We start from the raw sequence: 24,280 nt of genomic DNA, 5'->3' as shown, positions 1-24,280 counted from the left end.
GTCTAATGTATGTGTCAGTCTCTGCCACTCCAACAGGATTAAATGGAGGAGAAGATTTTCAATCGAACTCAAAGTGTTTTTTTCGGCGCTGTATGCATGCCTGTATGCGTAAGAGTGTGCTTATGTGAATACTGGCAGAGTGTGGGGGTGGGGGTGGGGGGTATAGGGAAAGAGAGAGAGAGAGTGAGAGATTAATCTGATGCCTATGCTATCGGTGAATCAGTACTTTTGCTGCAAGGGAGAGGGACAACTTAATGACTATTGATCACAGAGCAGAGGTCAGGATATCAAAAAATTTCGGGAAAAAACGCAAATTTTCTCCGTCTGCCTCTGGAGTACGAAAAGCAAATATTTAATCAATCCGGCCCTCTGCCTCAGCCGCCTTTATCTCCGCCAACAGGGCCGAGCCGAGTGATGTGAGGACGGCAGACTGATGGAAATCACAGAAAAACGTTTAAAGTACTGACAGCAGGACTATAATTAACCAATACAATCTGCAGTCCGACTGCCTTCAAGTTGTGTCGCGGAGGAAGCAGATAAACTTACTGTCACTTTAATACTCAGCCTCGCCTACAACTCCTCTGACTGAAGCACGCCTCAACACTACAGTCAGAGCAAACCTCCTAACTTTCATATCTCTGGAAGTCAATGTAGACAAATTGTAGTCCCAGTAATTGCGGGTAATTTGTATAGATTCATTAAATTCATTCTCATATAATATTACCAACAACCTGCAGATTCCAAATATGACAAAAGTAAAAAATTAACAATTATTAAGTTTAAAGTTAAAGTTAAAGCCGCTGTAAACCTATTTTGATTATATAGATTGTTTTGTATACTACAAAAACTTGTGTTTTTTTTTAAGAAATTTAATTAAGAAATAACACTCCTCAAAATGTCTTATGTATTTCTTATGACATTCTTTAAAAACCTGCTAAACTCCAGATTTCTCTCTCTAGATTTAACTTTAGCTCTCAAGTTTTAGCTTTAACTTAATCTTGCCAGGTTTAACTTTAGCTCTCCAGGTTTCTTTTTAACTTTAACTCTCCAGGTTTAACTTTAACTCGCCATGTTTATCTTTAGCTCGCCAGGTTTAGCTTTAACTTTAGCTCGCCAGGCTTAACTTTAGCTCGCCAGGTTTAACTTTAACTCGCCATGTTTATCTTTAGCTTTCCAGGTTTAGCATTAACTTTAGCTCGCCAGGTTTAACTTTAACATTATCTCTCCAGGTTTAGGCATTAGCTCTCCAGGTTTCTCTGTAACTTTAGCTTGCCAGGTTTACTTTAGCTCACCAGGTTTAGCTTTAGCTCGCCAGGTTTATCTTTAAATTAAGCTCTCCAGGTTTCTCTGTAACTTTAGCTAGCAGATTTTAGAACAGATTAGGATCTATGACTTCAGCAAAACTGAAACTGTAGGAAGTAAAACAATCTGTGAATGAGGTTTAACTCACCGCCATCTGAGGTGGTGCATGTCACGGCCGGGCTGGTGATGTTGTGAGCTCCATTAGACACGGTCAGAGCAAGTGTGTACTCAGTGCTGGGCTGCAGGTCAGAGATCAGTATGGAGGTCACTGAAGGGTCAAGGCTGAGCGTCTGGCTTCCCTGAGAGGAATTGACTGTGAGAAAACAGAGCTCTGCTTTCCCCTGGAGGTCCTGCAGAGCTGAGGATGGAGAGAGAAAGACAGAGAGAGAGAGAGAGAGAGAGAAATAAATCAGTAACACTTTACAAGAGGATACAAGAATTAACAATACTTACAAAAGTAATAAAATTTTTTAAATGATTTATTGTTTTTAAATAATTGTGTTCCATGTGTTTAGTATCCTGACTCGATCAGCCGTTTTTTTTTTGTTTGTTTGTTTTTTTCGAATCTCCACGACAGCAGTCAGTGCAATCTAAAGAAAGCGCTGAATCCCCAGCTCTGATATATCAGATAACAGGCGCCGGTGCTGCCCAACATCACTATTCATTATTCAAACTCTCTTAAGACTTAAACCTGTGAAACTAGGTTTAATCTAAAATAAAAAAAACTAATTGTATGTTTACAGTTGTGTTTTTGTCCTTTTGTCCAACCTGTTTGAAACCAATTTTCATATGAGCAAACTGGCAGATCCGAATATGTATAGAAAAGTAAATTCATAGATTATTACTATTATTATATATTATTATTACTAAATGAAGAAGCCTACTGGACTATTCAAATCTTACTGGGAGTGGTCCAGTTAAACAGAATGGCAGTGTGGTTGAGGACGAGGGCAGACACGTTGGCAGAAGCAATGGGTGGTCCGGCTAGAGTGACCCCTGTGGCCATCTCTCCTGAAGCCTGTCCCACATCGTTATGTACCAGCAGCTTGTATTCATACCATGTGTACCTGCAAAAAAAAAAACACTCAATCAATCAGTCAATCAGTCAAGTACAGAACCTGCAGGGAGAGTAAAGACATCAACCTGTTATACTGTATGAACAATACATTCTATCAGAAATTATCTGATTTTCTTCAGATACAACTTTTGATTCACTTCTGCAGATTCACAGATCAAGAAGAAGCCCACCCTCCAAAATAATGATTATATGATTAAGAAAAGTGGTAGTAAACCAAGTTGTTTAAAGTGACTCTGTATGAAATGTTTTAGACACACACAGTGGTGGAAAAAAAAATTATGTTCAAAGCAATGTGTATCAAAACTGCCTGTTCCTTATTATATGGAATTCTCATAAAAATACATTATACGTATATTTTCTGCTCTGTTTTTATACAATGTAAACCCGGATAAGTTGAATTTACTTAAAAAAATTGAGGAAACCGGTTGCCTTAAAAATGTTAAGTAATGGGTTAAGAAAACTAAAACTCATCATTATCATGCGCCAGCACCGGTCGCATAAACACACACAGGTGAGGGGGGTTGAGTCGTGTTTAAAACTCCATAAACACACTGAACTGAGCTCTGAATTAAAGTTAGTGAAGCTCTGAGGTGATCATGAAGTTATTTATCTGCTTGTTATATTTACACTGTTTAAAAGATGATCCTCACATTACTGAACTACATGAAGAAACTCTTAAAAATAGCAGCGTGCACCGGCTCGCACTGTTGCCAGATTGGGTGGTATCATGCCAAGTCGAGTTGTATCAGAAATTGTCTGGAGGAAACGCCGTGATTTGACAGGTGAACAAAACTACCAAGTGTAAAGAGTTTGGAAATTTAACTCGGCGGTGTTATAGTTAGATATCTAACCCTGCAGAGACAGAGATTTTAGTCCTGCTGATGGAAATGTGAAGCTGTGTTTATGTTCGTTATTATATGTTCGTTATTTTTTTCTTTAATTGCTTGCAAGGTTGTTTTTATGTACTGTTTTTACGTTTTTGTTTCGTGTGTCCAATGATACAAGGCACAAAACACATAATACAAATATGCAGATAAACTCATTTAAATATATTTTTTGTAATCAGTGATATTTAAGATATTTATGATATTTTAGTTAAGATCATGTTGGAATAAACCCTGTAATATTGTTAATATGACGAATATCAGCTGTTTGGGTGTTTTCTCAGTAAATTTGAATTGATCTGAAACACGTTTTACCCTGTGAATTGGTTTTATCTGAATCCCTCTGTAACAATCGGGCAACCCTGGTGGCTCACTGTCCGCTCCGTTTCTTCGGCTGTCTAATGCTTAGTAGCGAGACCCGCAATGCATTTTGGGACACATTCAGCTCGCTTAGTAAGCAGCGAAGTTTACTATAAATCATGATGCATTATGGGAGTTTTTAGTGCCCTCAAAATCACGTTCGAATCCCCCCTTAAGATTCGGACACTCAAAGAAAAATGGCTGACATACTCAATAGTGCCCTAACTAGTAAATAGGGAGCCATTTCGGTCACAGCCCAAGTATTTAATCATAATATGTGATCTACAAGTTTACCTAAGGAAGCCCCGGGTGAATCACTACACACTGATGGTGAGTGTCTGTAAAAAATTGTTGGACACACCCAGTATGCAAATAGATTGTGACAGAAGCCAATGGAAAAGAAGCTGTTAATGGAAACAGACTAAACTCAGTTATTATAAGTTGGTTCAACTCAAAGGTCTCAGTTTAAGTGTATATGTGCCCACGAATGTTCAACTAACTCAAAATAGTTGAGTAATGTTTAGAAATCTCTAATTTTATGTAAAACAGACTTAATTTATTTGAGTTCAAACAACTTCTGGGTTTACAGTGTTTATCGGTGCACCGGCTTATAAAGCAACACTATAAGGAACTTCTAATTCAGCAGGTCTCGCTTCTGGGTGGTGATGGTGGGGGGCTCTTACTAACTAAGTTAAGTAAAGCTAAGCTAAGTAAACAAAACTGTATAAAATAATATAAAAAATACTTTTTTATACAGGTAAACAAGCGCTGGATGTTATTCTAAACAGATTTCTCCTGAAAACTGTTTATGTGAGTGAGTAAAGCGCTTCCATTTGTTTTATTAAGCTTAGATTTCATTAGCATTAGCGGATAACCGCTAGCAGTAAGTGACTAATTTTCCCTGACAGTGATGCACTGAGGAACCCAGAGTGCTCCGGTATGTAGGGTGATATTAGCTAGCGGTTTAACCCATGTAGCTTGTTTAACATGGTAAATGCACAAGCTACAGTCCAATATACTCACCTCTGAACGACAAAAGAGCTAACACAGTTAGCGGCTAATGCTGCTCCAGCAGTGCTAACTGGGGTTAGCAGCAGGCTATAGGCAGATAATACTTACCTCTGAACAGGGAAATAGTGGTTAGCAGCTAATGCTAATGCTACTCCTGGCCCGGTGTTGGAGAAATAAACTGAAACTCCTGTATAACTCTGTACTTCAGCAGAGTGGCTTTACTTCTCCTTACAACCTGACTGGTAAAATTCATACATAAGATACACTGACGACTTTTGGAAAATTTCACAGATTTTAAGTGCACCTTATAGAGGTTAAAATATGGTAACATTAAATAAAAGAAGTAAAGCAATATCCAAACATTACTGTTAGAACTGGGCCTTCAGTTTAGATCACAAATATTAATCCCTGATCAAAAAAGTGGTTAAAGGCTCACTTATAATGCTAATATATGCCTGATTCTAGTATTATATGAGCACTTAAATATTGTTTTCCTGTTTTAAATTAAACATAAACATGTGAAGAAGGATAAAGACAAGACAACTATTTATACCATACCTGTGCTGGGCACAAATACAATTTGACCTCTGCCTTTAACCTCTCCATGCAGTGAACACACACATACAGACAAGTCAGTAGGGCTGCAACTAATGATTATTTTAGTAATCGACTAATCTGACGATTCTTTTTTAAATTGGTTGATTAATCGCTGATTATTTCTGCCATACTCTCCATCTCTGCTTGCTCTGAGCTCAGTTCCTGTTTTTAGTTTTCTCTATTGCTTTAAAACTTTAGAAACTTTTTTTTGAGTAAATAATTTAATATGTTGGGCACATTTTTGGAGATGCAGGCCGAGTTGAGTATAAACTGTTTGAGTGAGCCCAGTATCCTTCTTCCATTGTGTTTCTGTTCCCAGCACTTTGTGTACTGCTATCAATTGACGATTAGTTGACAATGAACATTTGGAGTCGACAATTTTTTATAATCACCATTGTTAATTATATCGACTAATCATTTCAGCCCTACTATTGATTACTCTCAGAAGACACACACAGTGCTTTTGTGGTGGGCTTCCAACGCTGCATTGCTCAGGAAACAGTGAGGGCTAAGGGTCTTGATCAAGGACCCAACAGTGGTCACTCACCAAAGCTGGGTATCAAATCCACAACTTTGTTGTTAATGACCCAGTGCTCTAACTGCTGAACCATCCCTGCCCCAAAACAGTCCATCGTTTAGTTTTCAGTGTACAGTACCAATACAGAGTCCTGCAACAGAGCTGTTACCACTGTTTTCCTGAAAGCAGACTCATCTCCGTGCTGCACCGAAGTGATGATCACTCTCTGTCTTCAAAGACAGATTAATGACCCATCTTTTCACAGACTTCCTAAATCAGCACTTGACATCTTCAAGGTATTCATAAGGATTTGTGCATTTATCAGAACCTAGAGTTTTGATTCTAGCCTCTATAAACTAGCTAAGAATGTTTTCAAAGTAAACGAAGTAGAACTTTTGTACGTTATTTTGCCTTAACTGTAAAAGTAAATGTAGTATAATTGAATGGCAAAACAAATGCACAAGTATAAATGCTCACAATGGTGTACGACACGGTGTTAACCATAAACAAGCATTTTAAAGGAATAAGATATATAAGGTCAAAATGGGTAAGGCTGAGCAGCAAAATCAAAGAATTAATTATTTCATGACACTTAAAAAATAAATACATAAAACTTTAGTATATAAAACTACTGTATATATCTCCAGCTTCTTTCTGTTCAGTAATAGGAGCATAATCCTACAGCAGCACTTCAGAAACAAACTTTAGCGTTTAGTTCAAAACAACAGAAACTGAAGTTAAAAGGGCTAAAGAGGAGGGGGATCTGAGTGTGCAGCAAACACACACACACATACACACACACACACACACACACACACACGCATACACACAAGCAAGCACATCAGCAAGAGGAGTGCCAGCAAAAGATTAGAGCGAAAAACGATTTAATTCTTTGGGATATTTGCTTAATGTATCTTTGAGCAGTATTAAAAAGATGGCATCGGTGCACAAAACCAGTTTTGTACACACCGGCAACGTTTGCATTAAAGCTAATTTTGGTAATCTCACCTGCTAAGGCCTTTATCTTCGTGGAACAATTTGTCTCCTGCGTAAACATGGAACCAGCGATTGAAATCTTCGGGGGGACTGGAGGCCAGGGGCTGCTGGGTTTTCCGTCTCAGCAGCTCGTACCTGAGGGCAGCGGAAACGGCCCAGTAAATCTCAGCCCGTGCGCTCCTACAATCCTCCTGACGCTTTAGCCGCGCCGCGCTTTACTCTCTCTCTCTCAACAGTAATGGTAATTTCATCCGTAATCACAAGAGCTAGGCTTAATGTGCTCTTCATAAGCCTAGTTCAACAAACAAGGCAGCGGCGGGAAAAGAAAAGTCATGAATATTAATCGGCAGACATGAGCACAGAGCTTTATTTACCACCTAATCAGCTCAAAAACAGACTAACATAGCTGAAATACAGCCTAGCAGTCTTGTGCTATGAGGATGATATCCTATAGATGCTTTCCTATATAAACCATAAACAAGTCAGTTTTGGGGACAAGTCCAACACAAAGGGGATAACACAAAAAAAAAGTTTTACGGGTGTTTGTACTGATCTGATTGTTGGCGGTCACTTTATGCTGTTGAAAGACAGTAGATCAAACAATACTTCATAATATAAAGTAATATATATATAATATATACTCACTGAGCAGTTTAATAGGAAGATCTGATCACCTACACATTTATGCAGTTATCTAGAGTTTGCTGTAATGAGGTACGAAAATGAAAACAAAAAGAAAACAAAACAAAACACATCTACAATGTAAAAATAGAGGGGCTGGGTTAGCTGAATATAATATAATTTATAAGTTAATGAAAATTCAGTAAATCCAAACACTTTGTTAATGAGAGAGGTCAGCACATAATGACCAGACTGGATGGAGCTGACAGAAAAGCTACAGTAACCACTACTAGTGCTGTATAAATACCAAAATGATGACTTCCGATATGATTCCTGCCTACGGCAAAAACCTAAAACATCGAACAATTTATGGAATTATAGAAAATGGAACATGGAACAAGTTTTTTTATTAATTATAAAAGAAAAAAAGTTAAGTTTGTTTTTAAAATCAGATCTCACTGATTAATGTGTTTAATAACACTCAATACAAGTCTATGACAATCACATTTTTTAACAATAGAAATTATTTTTGAAAAAAAACGACATGCTCTGATTACAAGTAGCAGTACGGCTGAGTTTAAAATGCAGGATCATAACTGGTGCCAATGATCTATTTGTGAACGCCTGGTTTTTATGTAATGTAATGATTGTTTTTAGTTTGGAAGTTATGGTAAACATATTGCTACCAGTGCAATTCAATAGAATCTCCCAATTGGTTCTTACCTAAAAACTAAAAGCCAGATAACTTAAACAGTTATCACTGTTTTAAACTGCCTCCTGAAAAAGACTGACATCCCACTTTCACTTATATTCAAAGATATGAGCATGATGTAATTGTTGTCTATTTAACTCACTAACCTGCCGTTCTTTCAATTACTAACCAGCACAGATTAACACACTCTGTACAACTGTGACGATCAGAAAGCATCTCACCTCCAGCTCTGAGGTGGATGAGCTACGACAGCAAATTCTGTCAGCCAGTAAAAAGGAAGCAGAGACATTTTAGCCAGTAATGGTTCTAGGTCTAAAGTCTATATTAGAACAGTCTTCCTTATGTAAATTGCTCAGTGAATGTATAAGTGCCTCATCCAATGAAAAACTGTGTTAAACAATAACCATAAATTCTGGAAAATCCCATTAAAATTTCAAAAATATATATTTTTTACACTAAATAACTGTTTATAACAAAAAAAAAGAAAATAATGAAAAGAACTGCAATTTTATGGCAGCAGGGTAAAACACAATTACCACTTACCAATCTGTAACTTTAAATTAAAAATTAAAATACTTAAATTACTTTGTGGGCAGAAAAATGCCAATTTACACATATTTTTGTATGTATGACAGATTTTTTCAACATTATTTTATCAACAAACATATATCATCAAATCTCTCCTCTGCCAGCTGTATTACCGTATGTTGGGCCCGTTTGGCCTGGACGGCGGCTGCCACGACACAGCCAGGAAAGACTCACTGATGGCCACCACTGAGAGTGAACCCACACCCTGTGGAATTGTGGGTAATGTAGTGACAGATGTGGGTAAGCTTTCTGTGCAGCCTCCTACGTAGCCTCCGCCGCCCGAGCAGGACAGGATGGTAACGCTGTAGTTGGTGTATGGCACCAGGTTGGTGACGGTGCGGTTGAGGTCGAAGGGGTCCGTGTGAGGAATGCGGGGGTCCGGCATGCGGATCTCGTAGCGCTCAATCTCTCCATTAGCTATTAGAGGTGCAGACCATGTTACCTACAGCAGAAAACACATACACACACACACACAAATATAGCAAGAAATATCAGTCTGTGTTAACAGTACAATCCTAAAAATGAAGATGTTATATTATTTTACGTTAAAGCAGCTTATATTAAATTACATTTTAAATGACACCTTAAAACATTCCTTATTAACTGAGCTCATAAATATCGGGACACCTTATTGTACTTCATTTTATTATTTTATTTCAATTTTATTTATTTTGTTGTATTGTATTTATACTCATTTTATTTCATGGTCCATTTCACTAAATTACTTCTATTTGCGACTCTCTTATTTTTTTAATGTTATGATTTTACCTGCTCCTATTCCTCCTGAATTGATTTACAATCTGCTTTATTGTATATTACTTGAACACAATTCACAAAGGACAATCTGTGTTCAAAGTTAAAAAGATAGAATTAAATAAACATATTTAGATATAAATAAAATCTAAGTATAATATCTACTATTTATATATTATACACACATATATATATATATATATATATATATATATATATATATATATATATATATATATATATATATATATATATATTTTTTTTTTTTTATATATCTATTATTATGAATGAAAATCTGATTCATCAAGATTATTCACATCAACTGGTGTGGTTAATTACTTATTTATTTTTAAATTACATTAAGTCAGTGAAGAGTGAAGACACCCTGACTTTGACCTGAGAACCGAATATATGGGGCCTGTAAAAGCAGCCTAACGGGGAACCAGAAAGTGCTTTGCATGGGTTGCCTGTTGGGTCCAATCATTGACATCCATACATGGAGCCATCAGGATCAGGAGGGGTTACAATCACTGATATGAGATTAAGGTGGGCTGTAATGATAATACATGTGAATACTCAATCAGAGCCCATGCCCACCTGTAACCCACCTAGTCCATGTTACTCCCATGTAAACTCTACACAAGCAGGATGGGGTGTGTTAATGCAGAGACAACACTAAAATGTGCAGAACCATGGTAGTCAACTCCTCCCATATTATAAAAAACCCAGTAAATCCTTGACACACTGTGAACACAACAAATATCACAACAAATTTGTAAATTACGAGTAAATAAGCCAGGCTGAGGAAATACGCCAGGACCCAGAAAGTAATTAAATAATCAGGATTTGTTCAAACAGAAGATAGCATTAAGACTACGAAGACGCTAAGCAAATCGACAGGAACAAATACACTTCAGCGTATGCTAATGAGAACAACTGTTTTGGGCTCTTACACATGTAAGAACTCTCATCCAGTTACACGCAGTAACAGAGCAGCGCCCAAATTAATGAAATAATAATAATAGCATTAAAATAAACTAAACCCGGGGTTAGGGGAAATGAATAATTCACGCAAGTTTATGCAAATGCTGCCTTTTGTTTGAAGTGGTAAGCACTTCTGTTCACGAATCCTGGCACTGAGAGAGAGAGAGAGAGAGAGAGAGAGAGAGAGAGAGAGAGAGAGAGAGAGAGAGAGAGAGATGTGTGGGCACGTATTGGTGGATTTGTACACAGTGGCGTCTAAGCTGAAAAGCTTGTTTGGTTACATTAATGTCCCCTTCAATCCAGTTTGTGAAGCATCCAAAACATTGTAAAGCTACCTCACGCTCTTCAGCATTTCAGCTCTTCAGCATTACGCTTTAATGTGATCAGTCTAGACGCTTCCTGAAAGCCATATATATATATCTACCCAGTGTAAAGTTCCAGTGTTTTAAGGCTAATCTCTCTCTTTACACTCTTCACTTTACTGTTATACTGACACACACACATACGAGAAAACGTTTACTTTCACAAAAATATCACCACACAATCTGATCCCTGTCACACAAATAGAGCTGGGAAAAATAATAAAAATATTGGTAACTCTTACTATTAATCCTGTATTTATAATGCATTATTAATGCAATTATAACACATTAAATGGCATACATAATACCTCTTACTGATTGTTATTACTCAATCACTAGCAACATGAATAAGACATTATGAGTAAAGTATGTCTCTTTATAAATATTAGCTTGTTAAAAGGATTTAAGTTTCTATACAAGCTCATGACAATCATTATGAGGTACTGAGTATTCCATTAGTTTATAATGTGTTATGAATACAGGAAATTGTTAGCAATTAATTTATCACAATATTTAAAAACATTTCCATGATACACAAAACCTTTTTAAACTGATTCTTTAAAACTGGTATTTAACCCCTAAACAGACCAGGACTTTTTGTCAATCGTCTGCCTGACATTACACCCCTAAATCTTACATGTTTGATAAGGAACATTACTGAAAAGCATAGCTGTAATTATAACAGAAAATATAAACCATATTTAAGTAAATCTGAAAAATATGATGAATAAAATCCTAAAATTGTCTCTTTCCTGAACTTCATTACTGTCACACCTGCACGTTTAAGATTAGCCTTGCCGGAGTACTAATAAGCTGACTCCGCCCCTCCCACACACCGCCCACACACCATAACTGAGACTATATTTACTGGGACATTTACTGAGTCTAGTTGCGAGACTCTAGTGTCTTATCAAGTGTTTACTCCAGTGTTTTGTTATTTCTGTTTTTTTAATCCTTGCCTGTTTTGTTTTTTTTCGACTACGATTTTCCTTGTGATTTACTCCTGGTTTTGAACTATTGCCTTTTTTTTTGGATTACGATTTTTGCCTTGCGTTTTGGATTAATAAAGCCTGCCTGCATTTGCATTAAAATCACCTTGGTTGGTTCTTACAATTATGAAAACAATGTTTTTATATTTGAATACAAATCAAACAGTTCATGCCTCCACAACGTTTGTTTCATTATGTTTCATTAGTTTTAATTTAATTTTCAAACATGCAGAATTTGGGTTCATTCCTGTTATTGATCTGAAATTATTAAGTACAGTAAAGCGTGAACAGGCAACGTCTCCAAGTGTCCTGTAGGAGATTTCAAAGCCTTTAAATTTTCAGTGTAAATAAGTTATTTTACTCCAACACCTGTAGCCTGTATACGAGACAAGGCATTATAAGGGGTTAAATACCCTCACAAGCACAGCACAGTGATTTTTTTCATCAGTTTACTCAAAGTAAACAGGAGATTCTACATTATCTGGATTGAAATGTACAGTTTGGGTCAGGGTTCTTTAAGTACTGAAGATATTCTCAACATAAAAAAAGCTTTAAAACACACATTTACCACATTACAGCAACATTTCATCACATTGCCCAGCTCCAAATATGGCATAATAAAGCCCGAAGTGTTGTTTGTTGTGATGTGTAAATTAATGTAGGCAAATGATGATTAATGAGGATTAATGAGGCTTTTAATGTGAGCAATGCCTTTTATATGCTTTATGCTTTTACAGCATGACTAGACACTTTTAAGCAACTCAAAAAACTCAGAAAATTTGGATAGCAATTTGTCATGGTACTTAACTGTACACTACACATGCAGCAAATAAAGACTAAAGAAAAAAAATAGAAAAAATTAATTGTTACTGTGAAGTGTGAACGCTTTCACACTTTTTTATTTTTATTTTAATTTACAGTGTGAAAACACTTTTCTAGATAGTTTGGATTTTCAGACTAGACTTTAATCTGTCAGCAGTATGGGTACAACCGAGTACGCTGGATTCTATATCTACTGTCACTGTAGATTAACCCCTATTTATTAACAGAAACTCTGGTAGGGAGGCAGAATTCAACAACTAAAGTAAGGGGTGTGACGAGATCTCGTGGCAGGAGATCTCGCGAGATTAAAACGGACAATATTTCTCGTCAGGCTTAAACCTGTCTCACGGGGCAAAAAAACAGTTAAGTGTGGACTTTTTAAGAGGGATCTGGCAACCCAGTAGCGATGGCGATAGAGTATGGTGGCTGAGCAGTGAGAGCAGCTCTCAGCAGAAGAGGAAAATTCAGGCATTTGTATAGAAGATGCTTCTGCTACTTTTAAGTTGTTTGTCTGGCTGCATTTTGGCTCCAGTGGAAACAATAAACGGTAACAGAGTGACCAACAAGACACAAACCATATATAAATACTGTAAGTAAATCCTACACGTGACTGTTTCATAGGCAGTTGTTCTAATCCTTTAGCTCTGTACTGTATTAAAAAAAAAATCTGTCTCTGTTTGCACTTCAAGCATAGTCTTAATATGACTGGTTATGGTTCTGCATAGTTAAATTACAAGAGATTTAGGAGAAAAAACAAAAACCATAGTCTTAATATGACTGGTTGTGGTTTGTGCTTATTGTTTGCACTATATAAGAGCTAGAAAAGTTTTATTTTTATTTTTTATTCTTATTTCTATTTCTTATAGAATCAATGTGTGAGAGAAACCAGTTTGTTATGTTAGATTTTGTCAAATAAAACTCTAGTTTTCAAGCCATTTTTCATTTTTGACATTTTATTTAAAATGTTATTTTCTCGTGAACCAAATATCGTGTCTCGTCTCGTGATATTAGTGTCTCGTCACACCCCTAACTGAAAGGCAATATCCCAAACTGACAACATTCTACAAACCAATCAATGTGAAGTAAAGGGAGACACAGCCGACTGAAATCTTAAAAGGATGAGGTAAAGATATTTAGTGCGCTCAGTCACTAAACTACAGTGTGAAACTGAAACTAACTGGACTACATGTACACAATATATTCTAACACACACATGAACCCTTGGTTTGGACTCTGGTCAGGGCTTTTATGTGTGAAAACACCCAAAGACAATGGCCAGGAGGTGGCCGTGTGAGAATTATGTATAACCTAGTAAAGCATATGAAGGGCATTGGCAGTCCTAATTGGTTGCTCCACAATGGAGAAGCTATACATTGGTCTGAAAAGCAAAGATGGTGATGGAGAGACTGAAGGTGTCACAGAGATAATGATGAGCACTATAGGTTCTGTAGGTTTGGCAGTAAAGGAATAAAGTACAGCCCCTCACAAGCCTCATTTGTGCCTCATTTGCACCTCATTCATGAACAGCATGCAGAAACTACCAACATGAAAGAAATTTAAATCCGCTGGACTTAGGGGTGTGTCCTGTGTCTTTGGTATCATGAGCTCAAAGCGCACAAAAGGCGCGTTTTCATTCTCTTAATTATTCATGGGTGTGTTTTGGGTGTAAAATTAAATAAACCAATCAGTGTGCCAGTTGTCATTCCCTTTAAGAGGCAGGTGCACTCTGACTTTGGTGCGTTCCCATCTTAAAAGTGCTGCACTTTGTGAATCTCAGTAGCTGAAACTTTATTTTATTTAGTTCTTTTAATTTAAATTAATATTTAAATAGATTTAAATGAAATTGGTTATAACATGAAATTTTGCACCAGGAGTGGCATAAAGTTATCCAAAAGCAGTGTGTAAGACTGGTGGAGGAGAACATGCCAAGATGCATAAAAACCGTGATTAAAAACCAGGGATATTCCACCAAATATTGATTTCTGAACTCTTAAAACTCTTTGCATTATTTGAGGTCTGAAAGCTCTGCATCTTTTTTGTTATTTTAGTCATTTCTCATTTTCTCATTTTCTGCAAATAAATGCTCTAAATGAAAATATTTTTATCTGGAATTTGGGAGAAATGTTGTCCATAGTTTATAAAATCAAAATCAGATAAACTTATTCAGAAACTGAAGTGGTCTATTAATTTTTTCCAGAGCTGTATACGTCTTCCGCAACAAAATTAGGTTGTACAACAGCAGTAAGGTTGTTGATATCGAACTTCTGGCGGGTGCATCAATGCTGCCTTTGCTGTGGAGCGACACACTGCCCTAACTTCAGGTGTGACGATCTGTGGAGCATCACATACGACAGTCATGCACCCCTAGTAGTGATACAAGGGACACTTACAGCTCATCCACATGTGTTGCCTCTCATGACAGGGCTTCCAAACCGCCATTGTCCAGTATAATAATGCTCTCCCACACACAGCAAATTTCCTAGAAAACTCTCAAGCAGACTGCAACTCTTCCTCGGCCTTAAGAGTCACAAATCAAGCATCTGACCTACAAGTGTAGAGCAGGATCTACAGGTCCAGCTGTAGCAACATCTATTGGTACAGTCATATGAAAAAGTTTGGGCACCCCTATTAATCTTAATCATTTTTAGTTCTAAATATTTGGGTGTTTGCAACAGTCATTTCAGTTTGATATATCTAATAACTGATGAACACAGTAATATTTCAGGATTGAAATGAGTTTTATTGTACTAACAGAAAATGTGCAATATGCATTAAACCAAAATTTGACCGGTGCAAAAGTATGGGCACCCTTATCATTTTATTGATTTGAATACTCCTAACTATTTTTTACTGACTTACTGAAGCACAAAATTGGTTTGTTAACTTCAATGAGCTTTGAGCTTCATAGCCAGGTGTATCCAATCATGAGAAAAGGTATTTAAGGTGGTCAATTGCAAGTTGTTCTCCTATTTGAATCTCCTCTAAAGAGTGGCATCGTGGGCTCATCAAAACAACTCTCAAATGATCTAAAAACAAAGACTGTTCAACATAGTTGTTCAGGGGAAGGATACAAAAAGTTGTCTCAGAGATTTAACCTGTCAGTTTCCACTGTGAGGAACATAGTAAGGAAATGGAAGACCACAGGGACAGTTCTTGTTAAGCCCAGAAGTGGCAGGCCAAGAAAAATATCAGAAAGGCAGAGAAGAAGAATGGTGAGAACAGTCAAGGACAATCCACAGACCACCTCCAAAGAGCTGCAGCATCATCTTGCTGCAGATGGTGTCACTGTGCATCGGTCAACAATACAGCGAAAGAAGCCATTTCTGCAAGCACGCCACAAACAGAGTCGCCTGAGGTATGCAAAAGCAAAAGCACACCTCAGGTGACTCTGTTTGTGGCGTGCTTGCAGAAATGGCTTCTTTCACATCGCTCTCCCATACAGCTTCTCCTTGTGTAAAGTGCGCTGTTTTGTTGACCGATGCACAGTCACACCATCTGCAGCAAGATGATGCTGCAGCTCTTTGGAGGTGGTCTTTGGTTTGTCCTTGACTGTTCTCACCATTCTTCTTCTCTGCCTTTCTGATATTTTTCTTGGCCTCATTTCAATCCTGAAATATTACTGTGTCTATAAGTTATTAGATATATCAAACTGAAATGGCTGTTGCAAACACTCAAATATTTAGAACTAAAAATGATTAAGATTAATAGGGGTGTCCAAACTTTTTCATATGACTGTAAATGTGCTGCAGGATGCCATATGGAACTTGTATACATTAATGCTGTCACGGGTGACCCAGGCAGGGAGACGAGGAGGCGGACACAAGTGCAGGTAGGGATGAAACAAATAATTTAATAAATATATATATATATATATATAAATAACAAAGATAAACAAATAACAAAGAACACGTAATAATAAAGTAAACCAAAATAAACGAGAGGAACTAGTGAACATAAACTAAACAAACAAGAAGTACTAAATATATTTATATACAAACAGGGAGTAAATAAACAAAGAAACAAACAAAGCTAAGAGCATAAACAAGGAATAAACAAGAAACTAGAAACTACCAAAAATAACCAAGAAATAACCAAAACTAAACAGGGCAGGGATGTATATACAAGGGAAACAACAAGAAGCAAAACACTAAGAAATAAACAAGGAAATAGACTATATATATATATAAATGGCAAAAACAGAGAAACGCTAAGAGGACTGATAACACTGAGAGAGACAAAACAACATTGGAAGGTGCAAAGACCGACGGAGACAAAGTGGTAGACGAGGGCTATTTAAAGAAACAGGAAACACTAAAATTAGAAACACCTGGGGAAGGGGCGGAGCTACAAATGAGACACAGGTGGAAAAGTACTGAGACAGGAGACACAGGTCACGTGGGGAAGACACACAGACACGAGACGAGACCAGGATGTGACAAATGCCAAACTGTATCTAATCTTGTATCCAGGCTATAGGCGCACAAATAGGGTACTAGAGCCCTCATTCCATTATACAGTTTTCCACAATAAACTGTACAAATACTTTTTACTCTAATAACGTACTAAATGTAATAAGTAAAGTATCATTCCATTAAAACACTCAACGTCTTGGTCAAATACAGTATATCAATTAAATGTCCAAATAAATAAATACATAAATACTTTGTATACACTAAAATAATACAGATATAGAACTACCAAAGATACTGAAAATATGATTATAAAAGTAAACTGTAGCATTACAGGTCCTACCTGCACCGACTCTGGCCCCAACACCAGCACGTAAGGTGGCTGCAGTCCAGCAGGTCTTGAAGGTCGGGTGGTCACTCTCTGCCACTGGCTGCTGTTAGAGCCCCCCTGCTCAGTGCTGGCCACCACCCGGTACTCGTAGCTGCCCCAGGGGCTGAGAGCGGTTGAGCTGTCCAGGTATGTGAGCGTGTGGTTGGGCAGCACTGTGGCCACAGTAGAGATCTGCTCGGTGCCGGCGGCTCGTCTTTCTACTGTGTACTTCTCCAGCACCCCGTTGGCCCGCAGCGGTGGATCCCAGGTCAACAGCACAGAGGTGGGCGTGTCCGAGTAGAGTCGAGGGGGTGCCACGCCCTCTGGAGGGGCTGGAGGTGTGTGGATGGTGTGGGAGTCGGAGGATAGGGTGCAGCCCGCCTCTGTGCAGGCCTCCACCTGGATGGAATAATGCCAGTAGGGATCCAGACCCGAGAGGGTGAGCATGGTGCTGTTTCCTGGCACAGTGGTGCTCAGTTGCCCATTCTGGTAGATGTTATAGTGGGTGATTATACCATTTGGGTGTGAAGGAGGAGACCAGGCGATGGTTGCATTCCTGGAGTGGATCTCAAACAGTACAGGTGGGTCAACAGATCCAGGGCCTGAAAAACAAAGGAAACGCTGCTAAATTAGAGGCTAAAACAAACCCAAAGTATCCAGCCTGACCAGCCCTGAGCCCGTGCACATTCTGCCCAAGTCGACCCGACCCGACTCATAAACTGTTTTTGTGAGCCCGAGCTGATTTAAATAAATGTTTTAATAAGTAGAACATTAAAACTAAGCTTTTTAAAATCATTGTTGGGCTGTTTGAATTAGCGAAATCCATTCAGAATGATGCCCATTAACATTGCAACACTGAAGAAGCATAGACCTGTTATTTAAGAACAATGTTAATTAAGAACAAATCTCCTCGTCTACTCTAATATAATTATCAATGTTTAAGAAAATCAAACACTTTCTGAACAAACAAACTTATTTATTTTAAACATATAGTGCGAAACATATAAAACAACATTAAGGCTATGCACTGCACTCTCTTTAAACCGAAATAGACCAAGAACAATAACATAATTTACAATTACTTTCATTACATTCACTCTACAATAATAAACAGTGTTTAAAAATATAAAACAGACAAATGTGTTTATTTTAAGCATACAGCCTTAGTGCAAAACATAAAACAACAATACGTTCGGGCTTTACACTAAATACACCATTAAATACATAGAACATACAAAGTCCTACCAGACTGACTGTGTTATTCCTACAAGAGATTTATATATGGTTTAACATCATTAAAATTTTCATTTTCGATTAATACAACCACAAAACAGATTTCCATTTTTCTATTTTAAATGTGCTTTGGCCCAGAGAAGGTGCTGTTTCTGGGTGGTGTTGACATATAGCTTCTTCTCTGCGTGTTCTAACTTTATTTTGTAAAATGATTCCATCATTTTTAAGTGCATTTTCTTTAGCAGATGTTTCATCTTTTCTTCTGAGAGACTCTCTATAAGTACTGCTTACTGTTCCACTCTAAAGAATTTTAAATGTCTCACTTTCAGCATCTGGTGTTCTATGTTCGATTGTGAATACAATATTGCATTCTATTTTTATTACATTTACTTATATTTTACACAACTTTTGTTTTTTTTCCTCTTCATTTTTGGAGGTTGTAGTATCTACCAATACAGTCTCAATTCAAGTTTTAGTTTAATAAGATGCTTAATTCCTGTTGAAAAAAAAAGTACCCACCAAATATGATGCTGCCACTACCATGCTTCCCTACTGAGATAGTGTTTGTTAAGGAATAGCAGTAGGTATCGACTTACTGTCCTCTGAAAATAACTCAAGACACAGCTATTAATTTCTAAATGGCTGGAAACACAAGTGTTTCAAACACAAGAATTTGTTTACCTCACAGTGAACAAATTGTTCAAATTGCCACTTTTTTGTGTTTTTGTCCCTCCCTGGGGTCGTGTGACGTATTAGAGTTACACAATTCCAGGTGTGTTTTGGGTACAATGCTCTCATACTCGTCTCCAAGCTTAAAGGTCTCATTCCACCATTTTTTTTTCATTTATTTTAAAATGTCTAGTTAAAATGTCATCTGTTACTTTACGTTACTTTAAGTGCAGTTCAGATAGCACTGACTAGTCTTAGAGTCTCTGTAAAACCTGAAATCCACCAGAGATCCTATTTAAAAAAACACACAGAGGTGGGTAATCCAGGTCCAGAAAGTAAAAATTCACCCTGGAGATTTTGATCAAGTCATTTTTTCTGAAATGTTTTTTACTCTCTACTGCAGACAAAGGAGGCTGAGTAAGAGTTTCATATACAGCATGCATATACAACTCAGAGAGACCTGTTGTATTTCACACAAAAAAAAACAAACAAACAAGAGAAGGTGAATTTTAGTGGAAGGAGACTTTTAAACCCAATTGAGCACCTGGAGCACCTGTAAAATGTTTGATAACACTTGGATAATGTAACTAGATGAATTTGATTATTTTAATCTTGGTGGTGTAAAATACTGTTGCATGGATCAGTAGATGTCAAGCACTTTATTAGAATAGGACAACCAAATGGAAACACACTGTATTAGAATCGAAAATTCAAACCTACAGTATTACCGATATACAGTATTGATCAAGTTCTCCTTCCACCAGCAGCTCTGCGTAATCCACAGACAGGCCTTTCACCCACAGCTCGGCTCTGCTCGGCTCGGACAGCGCAGCGTTCAGGCTGACATCACAAGGACAAACCGTGATTGGAGCAGCCTTATTCTGTGGATTAAAATGGAGCGCAGGCGATGTGCAAATCAGCTCATTTAACCGGGAGGACGGGCCCAGCCGCCGCACACTGCCGGCAAATATGAAATTATATTTATGGATTTATTCAGCGGAGGTTATGCGGCGACAGATATCAACCACGGCTAAGACTGCGCTGTGAAGAGATTGCAGTGAATTGGAGGAAATCACTTAAGTCTCCTGACTGGTCATTTTCTCTGAGTGCTTACAACAACACCCAGGACGGCCGAGCGCACGCCAAAAAATCCTTCATGGATCTCCAGGCTCAGACAGCTCGGGTCATTTTCATAATTACACACACACTAAAGCACAGAAGCACAGAGCGCACTCTCGTCTTACTCTCGCGTTCTCAGGCTTCTTCTAGTCTCTGTACGCTTTGCACTTTTGGCAGGTTGAGATAAAACGCCTGAATCTACAATAAAACCCAACTGGTTTAAATAATGAACTTGCATAAATCATAAACCAACAACAAATCTTAGCATACTTTTTTTTAAGCTTCCCCCAGAACAATGTAATTTTAGTTTTTTTTTTGTGATAAATCTTTTGTTGTTTTTAAACAAAAGTATAGAATTTATAATTCAGCATATAAAAGAGAAAATACAACATAACGATAAAGCATCTCAGTCACTGTAACACCGTAGAAAAAAAAAATACAACGTGAGTGTCTAATATATGGATCTAATGGTATTCCACTCCATAAATCTAGCTGCTTTAGCTCTATTTATCATTGCAGTAGTCTGTTCAAAAAAGACAATGTCGTAATAGAATACCAGCCATTGTTTTGAGAGTCTTGTTTTGGAATTAAACCAATTAAATGTTATAGTCATTCTAGCATTCATTATTCTATGTAAAAGTAAGTAGAGTAAATGTAAAAAAAACTAACATTACTTACACTAACATTTTTTGTCAATATGAACTTCAAGCATATCGGAAATTAAACATGTGCAAAAATGTACCAACAGAATCAGTGTTACAGAGAAAATATTGTTTTAAGTTTTAATATAAATCCATACCCTAATACATAGAAAAAAAAAAACTCTTGTTTTTGAAACCTCTGCTTCTGTGATGTCTCAAAAAATACATATACCGATGTTTATACATACACTATCCGATTTTATTCAACACACAGCCTTTAGTCCCGCCCGTTTACACTCATTCTCAAGGGTTTTAGCCTGGAGGATTGTTTTTTACAAAGTAAATATAAAATGCAGCTAATAAGTAATTTTATGAATCAGTCCTAAAAGTACAGTAATTTAACTCATTATTGTTCTACTCACCTTTTTGGTAGAGTGATTTGGTAAAAACTCCCTGTATGTTACTAAACAAGGTTAAACTAATACAACCTGATTGTGCCCTCTCTACCAATCAGCAGAGGGATGTTGGACTAAACACTTCCACTATCCACGCATGTGATTAATCCGTTTTTGGTGGATTTTTTTAAAGGTAAGCACATAATTATTGCCACATTACAGTTTAACAGTTTAACCCTTTAAACACTTTGAACGCTCAAAAATATAATCATTTAAAATGTTAAAGGAAGCAGAATTGTTATATTTTCCTGGAACTGATCATGTTTTGGCCAAAATTTTACCAAGCGCCTGTTTTGTTTAATTTTTTGTATTTTTATGTATAGACTTTAAATATATTCACACCTAAAATATATTATCAAAACTGGTTAGACTAGAGTGTTTATGAGTTGAAAGCATAAGAATATTGATGATAGTTCATTACATGGCTTAATAATTATTACTTAAAATACATGGGGAAACAGCATCAGGTGGATTTATTTTTTCTTGATAATCAATAATCACACCTCTAGGATACATGTAGATACTAAAAACCTGACGCTCAGAGCAGCCTATGCCTTTAAGTATTTTAATCAGGACACACAAAGAAAACTATATACACAAATGTAAACTTTTTAGACTAAATACATAAAAATGTTTAGTGCAAAATAACTACTTATTAAAAATGTGCAAGTAAAATAAAAACTATATAAAGTAGTGCCATAACTAGCTTTAGTTTGAGTAAAGCAGGTAGTTTCACACTTTTTCTGTGGACACTTTTGAGTCTTTATTTACTGATATTATTTGGTTTGAAACGTCATATAAATATGTTTGAAGCACTAAAGGTCAATAATATTGTTGATTGGAAAAAAACGATCTCACTTTTGTTTAGGTGTTTTTCTCAATGGGTTTCTTGTAGATTTAGATTTACCGCACTGAGACGGGATCACTATTTTTATAGAAAGAGTAAGTTCCGCCCTTTCTATCCATATATGTATTATGTTTATGTGTGAAGGGATTCCTGAGTAAAGTGATGTTCCTAAAAGTAATAGTGTTTGATTTTCATTTACATAAAAACAAGTAAAAAAAAAGTACCTTTTTAACAACTTTTTGTTTAATTTTTTACTTTTGATTCATGAATATATTTATCTGTATCTCGTTTAAACACAAGCTTTAGTGGAAGAGATGCCAATAAATACTCTGACCTCCTGGTACAAAGGTGTTAATACAGAGCATCACATATTATCTTAAATGAAAGCTTCTGAATTCAGAAAATAAAAAAAGATATAATTAGGTTAGGCATCTCATGACAATTCTTTTTTTTGGATGATAATGTGATAAATGCTCATTATAAGACAATTGTATGCCCCTGAGAAATGATGAAATAATAGCATAATAAAAATAATTACATGGTGATAAAAGTGCAAAGGGCAAAACAAATAATAATTTCTTAGGAATATTCTGTCATTTTATTTGAAATATACAAGTGTTTGATTATATTAAAAAATAACATAAATAAAACCACTGTTTATCTTTAAAAATAGCTATATCAGTTAATTTATTTCAATGCTTTCTTTGCTAGGAATTGCAGTTTTTAAAATTTCTAAAATATTTTGCTGTTTATTTGCAGGACAAAACTAAATTAAATTCTATATTTTCCGTTCAGCTCTCAGACTTTTGGGTCCCAGCTCAATCTGACCCCACAACCTGAATCTGTCTTTAGTTATGGATATAGAGCTTTATTGTATAAATAAATAAGAATACAGTAAGTTGCTGCACGGCGTCGGGTGCGCGTCCTCTGCGTCTCGTTCTTCAGCCTCGGGTGTCTGATTGATATTAGGGACCCCATGAAAGCTCATTTGCAGGTAATGTTTTCCTCCTCCATTTACGTCCCACGGCAGCGGCGGTAATGGCGGAGCGGCAAGGGCGCGGCCGGTCAAGGTGACTGCCTCTCGCGTTTCCTCTCGCGTGCTGCGCTGCTGATGTCTCCCCACAGATGGCCCACTTTCTACCTCCCATCAGCACCACGTCCCACCCGAGCGGCCGGCGCGGGACGGGACCGGCTCGGGACTGAGGCTTACAGATCTGCTGTTCAGCGAGTACTGCAACTACACCAACTACACCAACTACACCAACTACAGTACCTACACCAACTACACCAACTACAGTACCTACACCAACTACACCAACTACACCAACTACAGTACCTACACCAACTACACCAAATACAACAACTACACAAACTACAGCAACTACACCAACTACAGTACCTACACCAACTACACCAAATACAACAACTACACAAACTACAGCAACTACAACCACTACACCTACTACAGCAACTATACCAACTACACCAAATACACAAACTACACCTACTACAGCAACTATACCAACTACACCAAATACACAAACTACACCTACTACAGCAACTATTCCAACTACACCAAATACAACTACACAAACTACACAAACTACAGCAACTACAACCACTACACCTACTACAGCAACTATACCAACTACACCAAATACACAAACTACACCTACTACAGCAACTATTCCAACTACACCAAATACAACTACACAAACTACAGCAACTACAGCAACTACACCTACTACACCTACTACAGTACCTACACCCACTACACCAAATACACCAACTACACCTACTACAGCAACTATTCCAACTACACCAAATACAACTACACAAACTACAGCAACTACACCAACTACACCTACTACAACAACTACACCTACTACAGCACCTACATCAAATACAACTACTACATCAAATATACCAACTACACCAAATACAGCAACTATACCAACTAC

At 37.1% G+C, this 24,280-nt stretch overlaps 1 protein-coding gene across 2 annotated transcripts in view; it reads right to left on the bottom strand.

Moving 5' to 3' along the window:
* Positions 1-24,280, bottom strand: part of ush2a (Usher syndrome 2A (autosomal recessive, mild)) — a 440,168-nt gene that overhangs the window by 176,911 nt on the left and 238,977 nt on the right. For both annotated transcript variants that reach the window (XM_049464244.1, XM_022672674.2), the window contains exons 41-45: positions 17,329-17,957; positions 8,780-9,108; positions 6,758-6,880; positions 2,206-2,369; positions 1,451-1,660 (exon numbers count right to left, since the gene is read on the bottom strand). In XM_049464244.1, coding sequence (XP_049320201.1) covers positions 1,451-1,660; positions 2,206-2,369; positions 6,758-6,880; positions 8,780-9,108; positions 17,329-17,957 — 1,455 coding nt within the window. The remainder of the gene's footprint in view (positions 1-1,450; positions 1,661-2,205; positions 2,370-6,757; positions 6,881-8,779; positions 9,109-17,328; positions 17,958-24,280) is intronic.

The sequence above is a fragment of the Astyanax mexicanus genome, chromosome 14 (assembly GCF_023375975.1).
Source record: "Astyanax mexicanus isolate ESR-SI-001 chromosome 14, AstMex3_surface, whole genome shotgun sequence".
NCBI lineage: Eukaryota > Metazoa > Chordata > Actinopteri > Characiformes > Acestrorhamphidae > Astyanax > Astyanax mexicanus.
The sequence above is the reverse complement of the archived record's forward strand: the minus strand, read 5'-3'. Positions and strand labels throughout refer to the sequence as shown.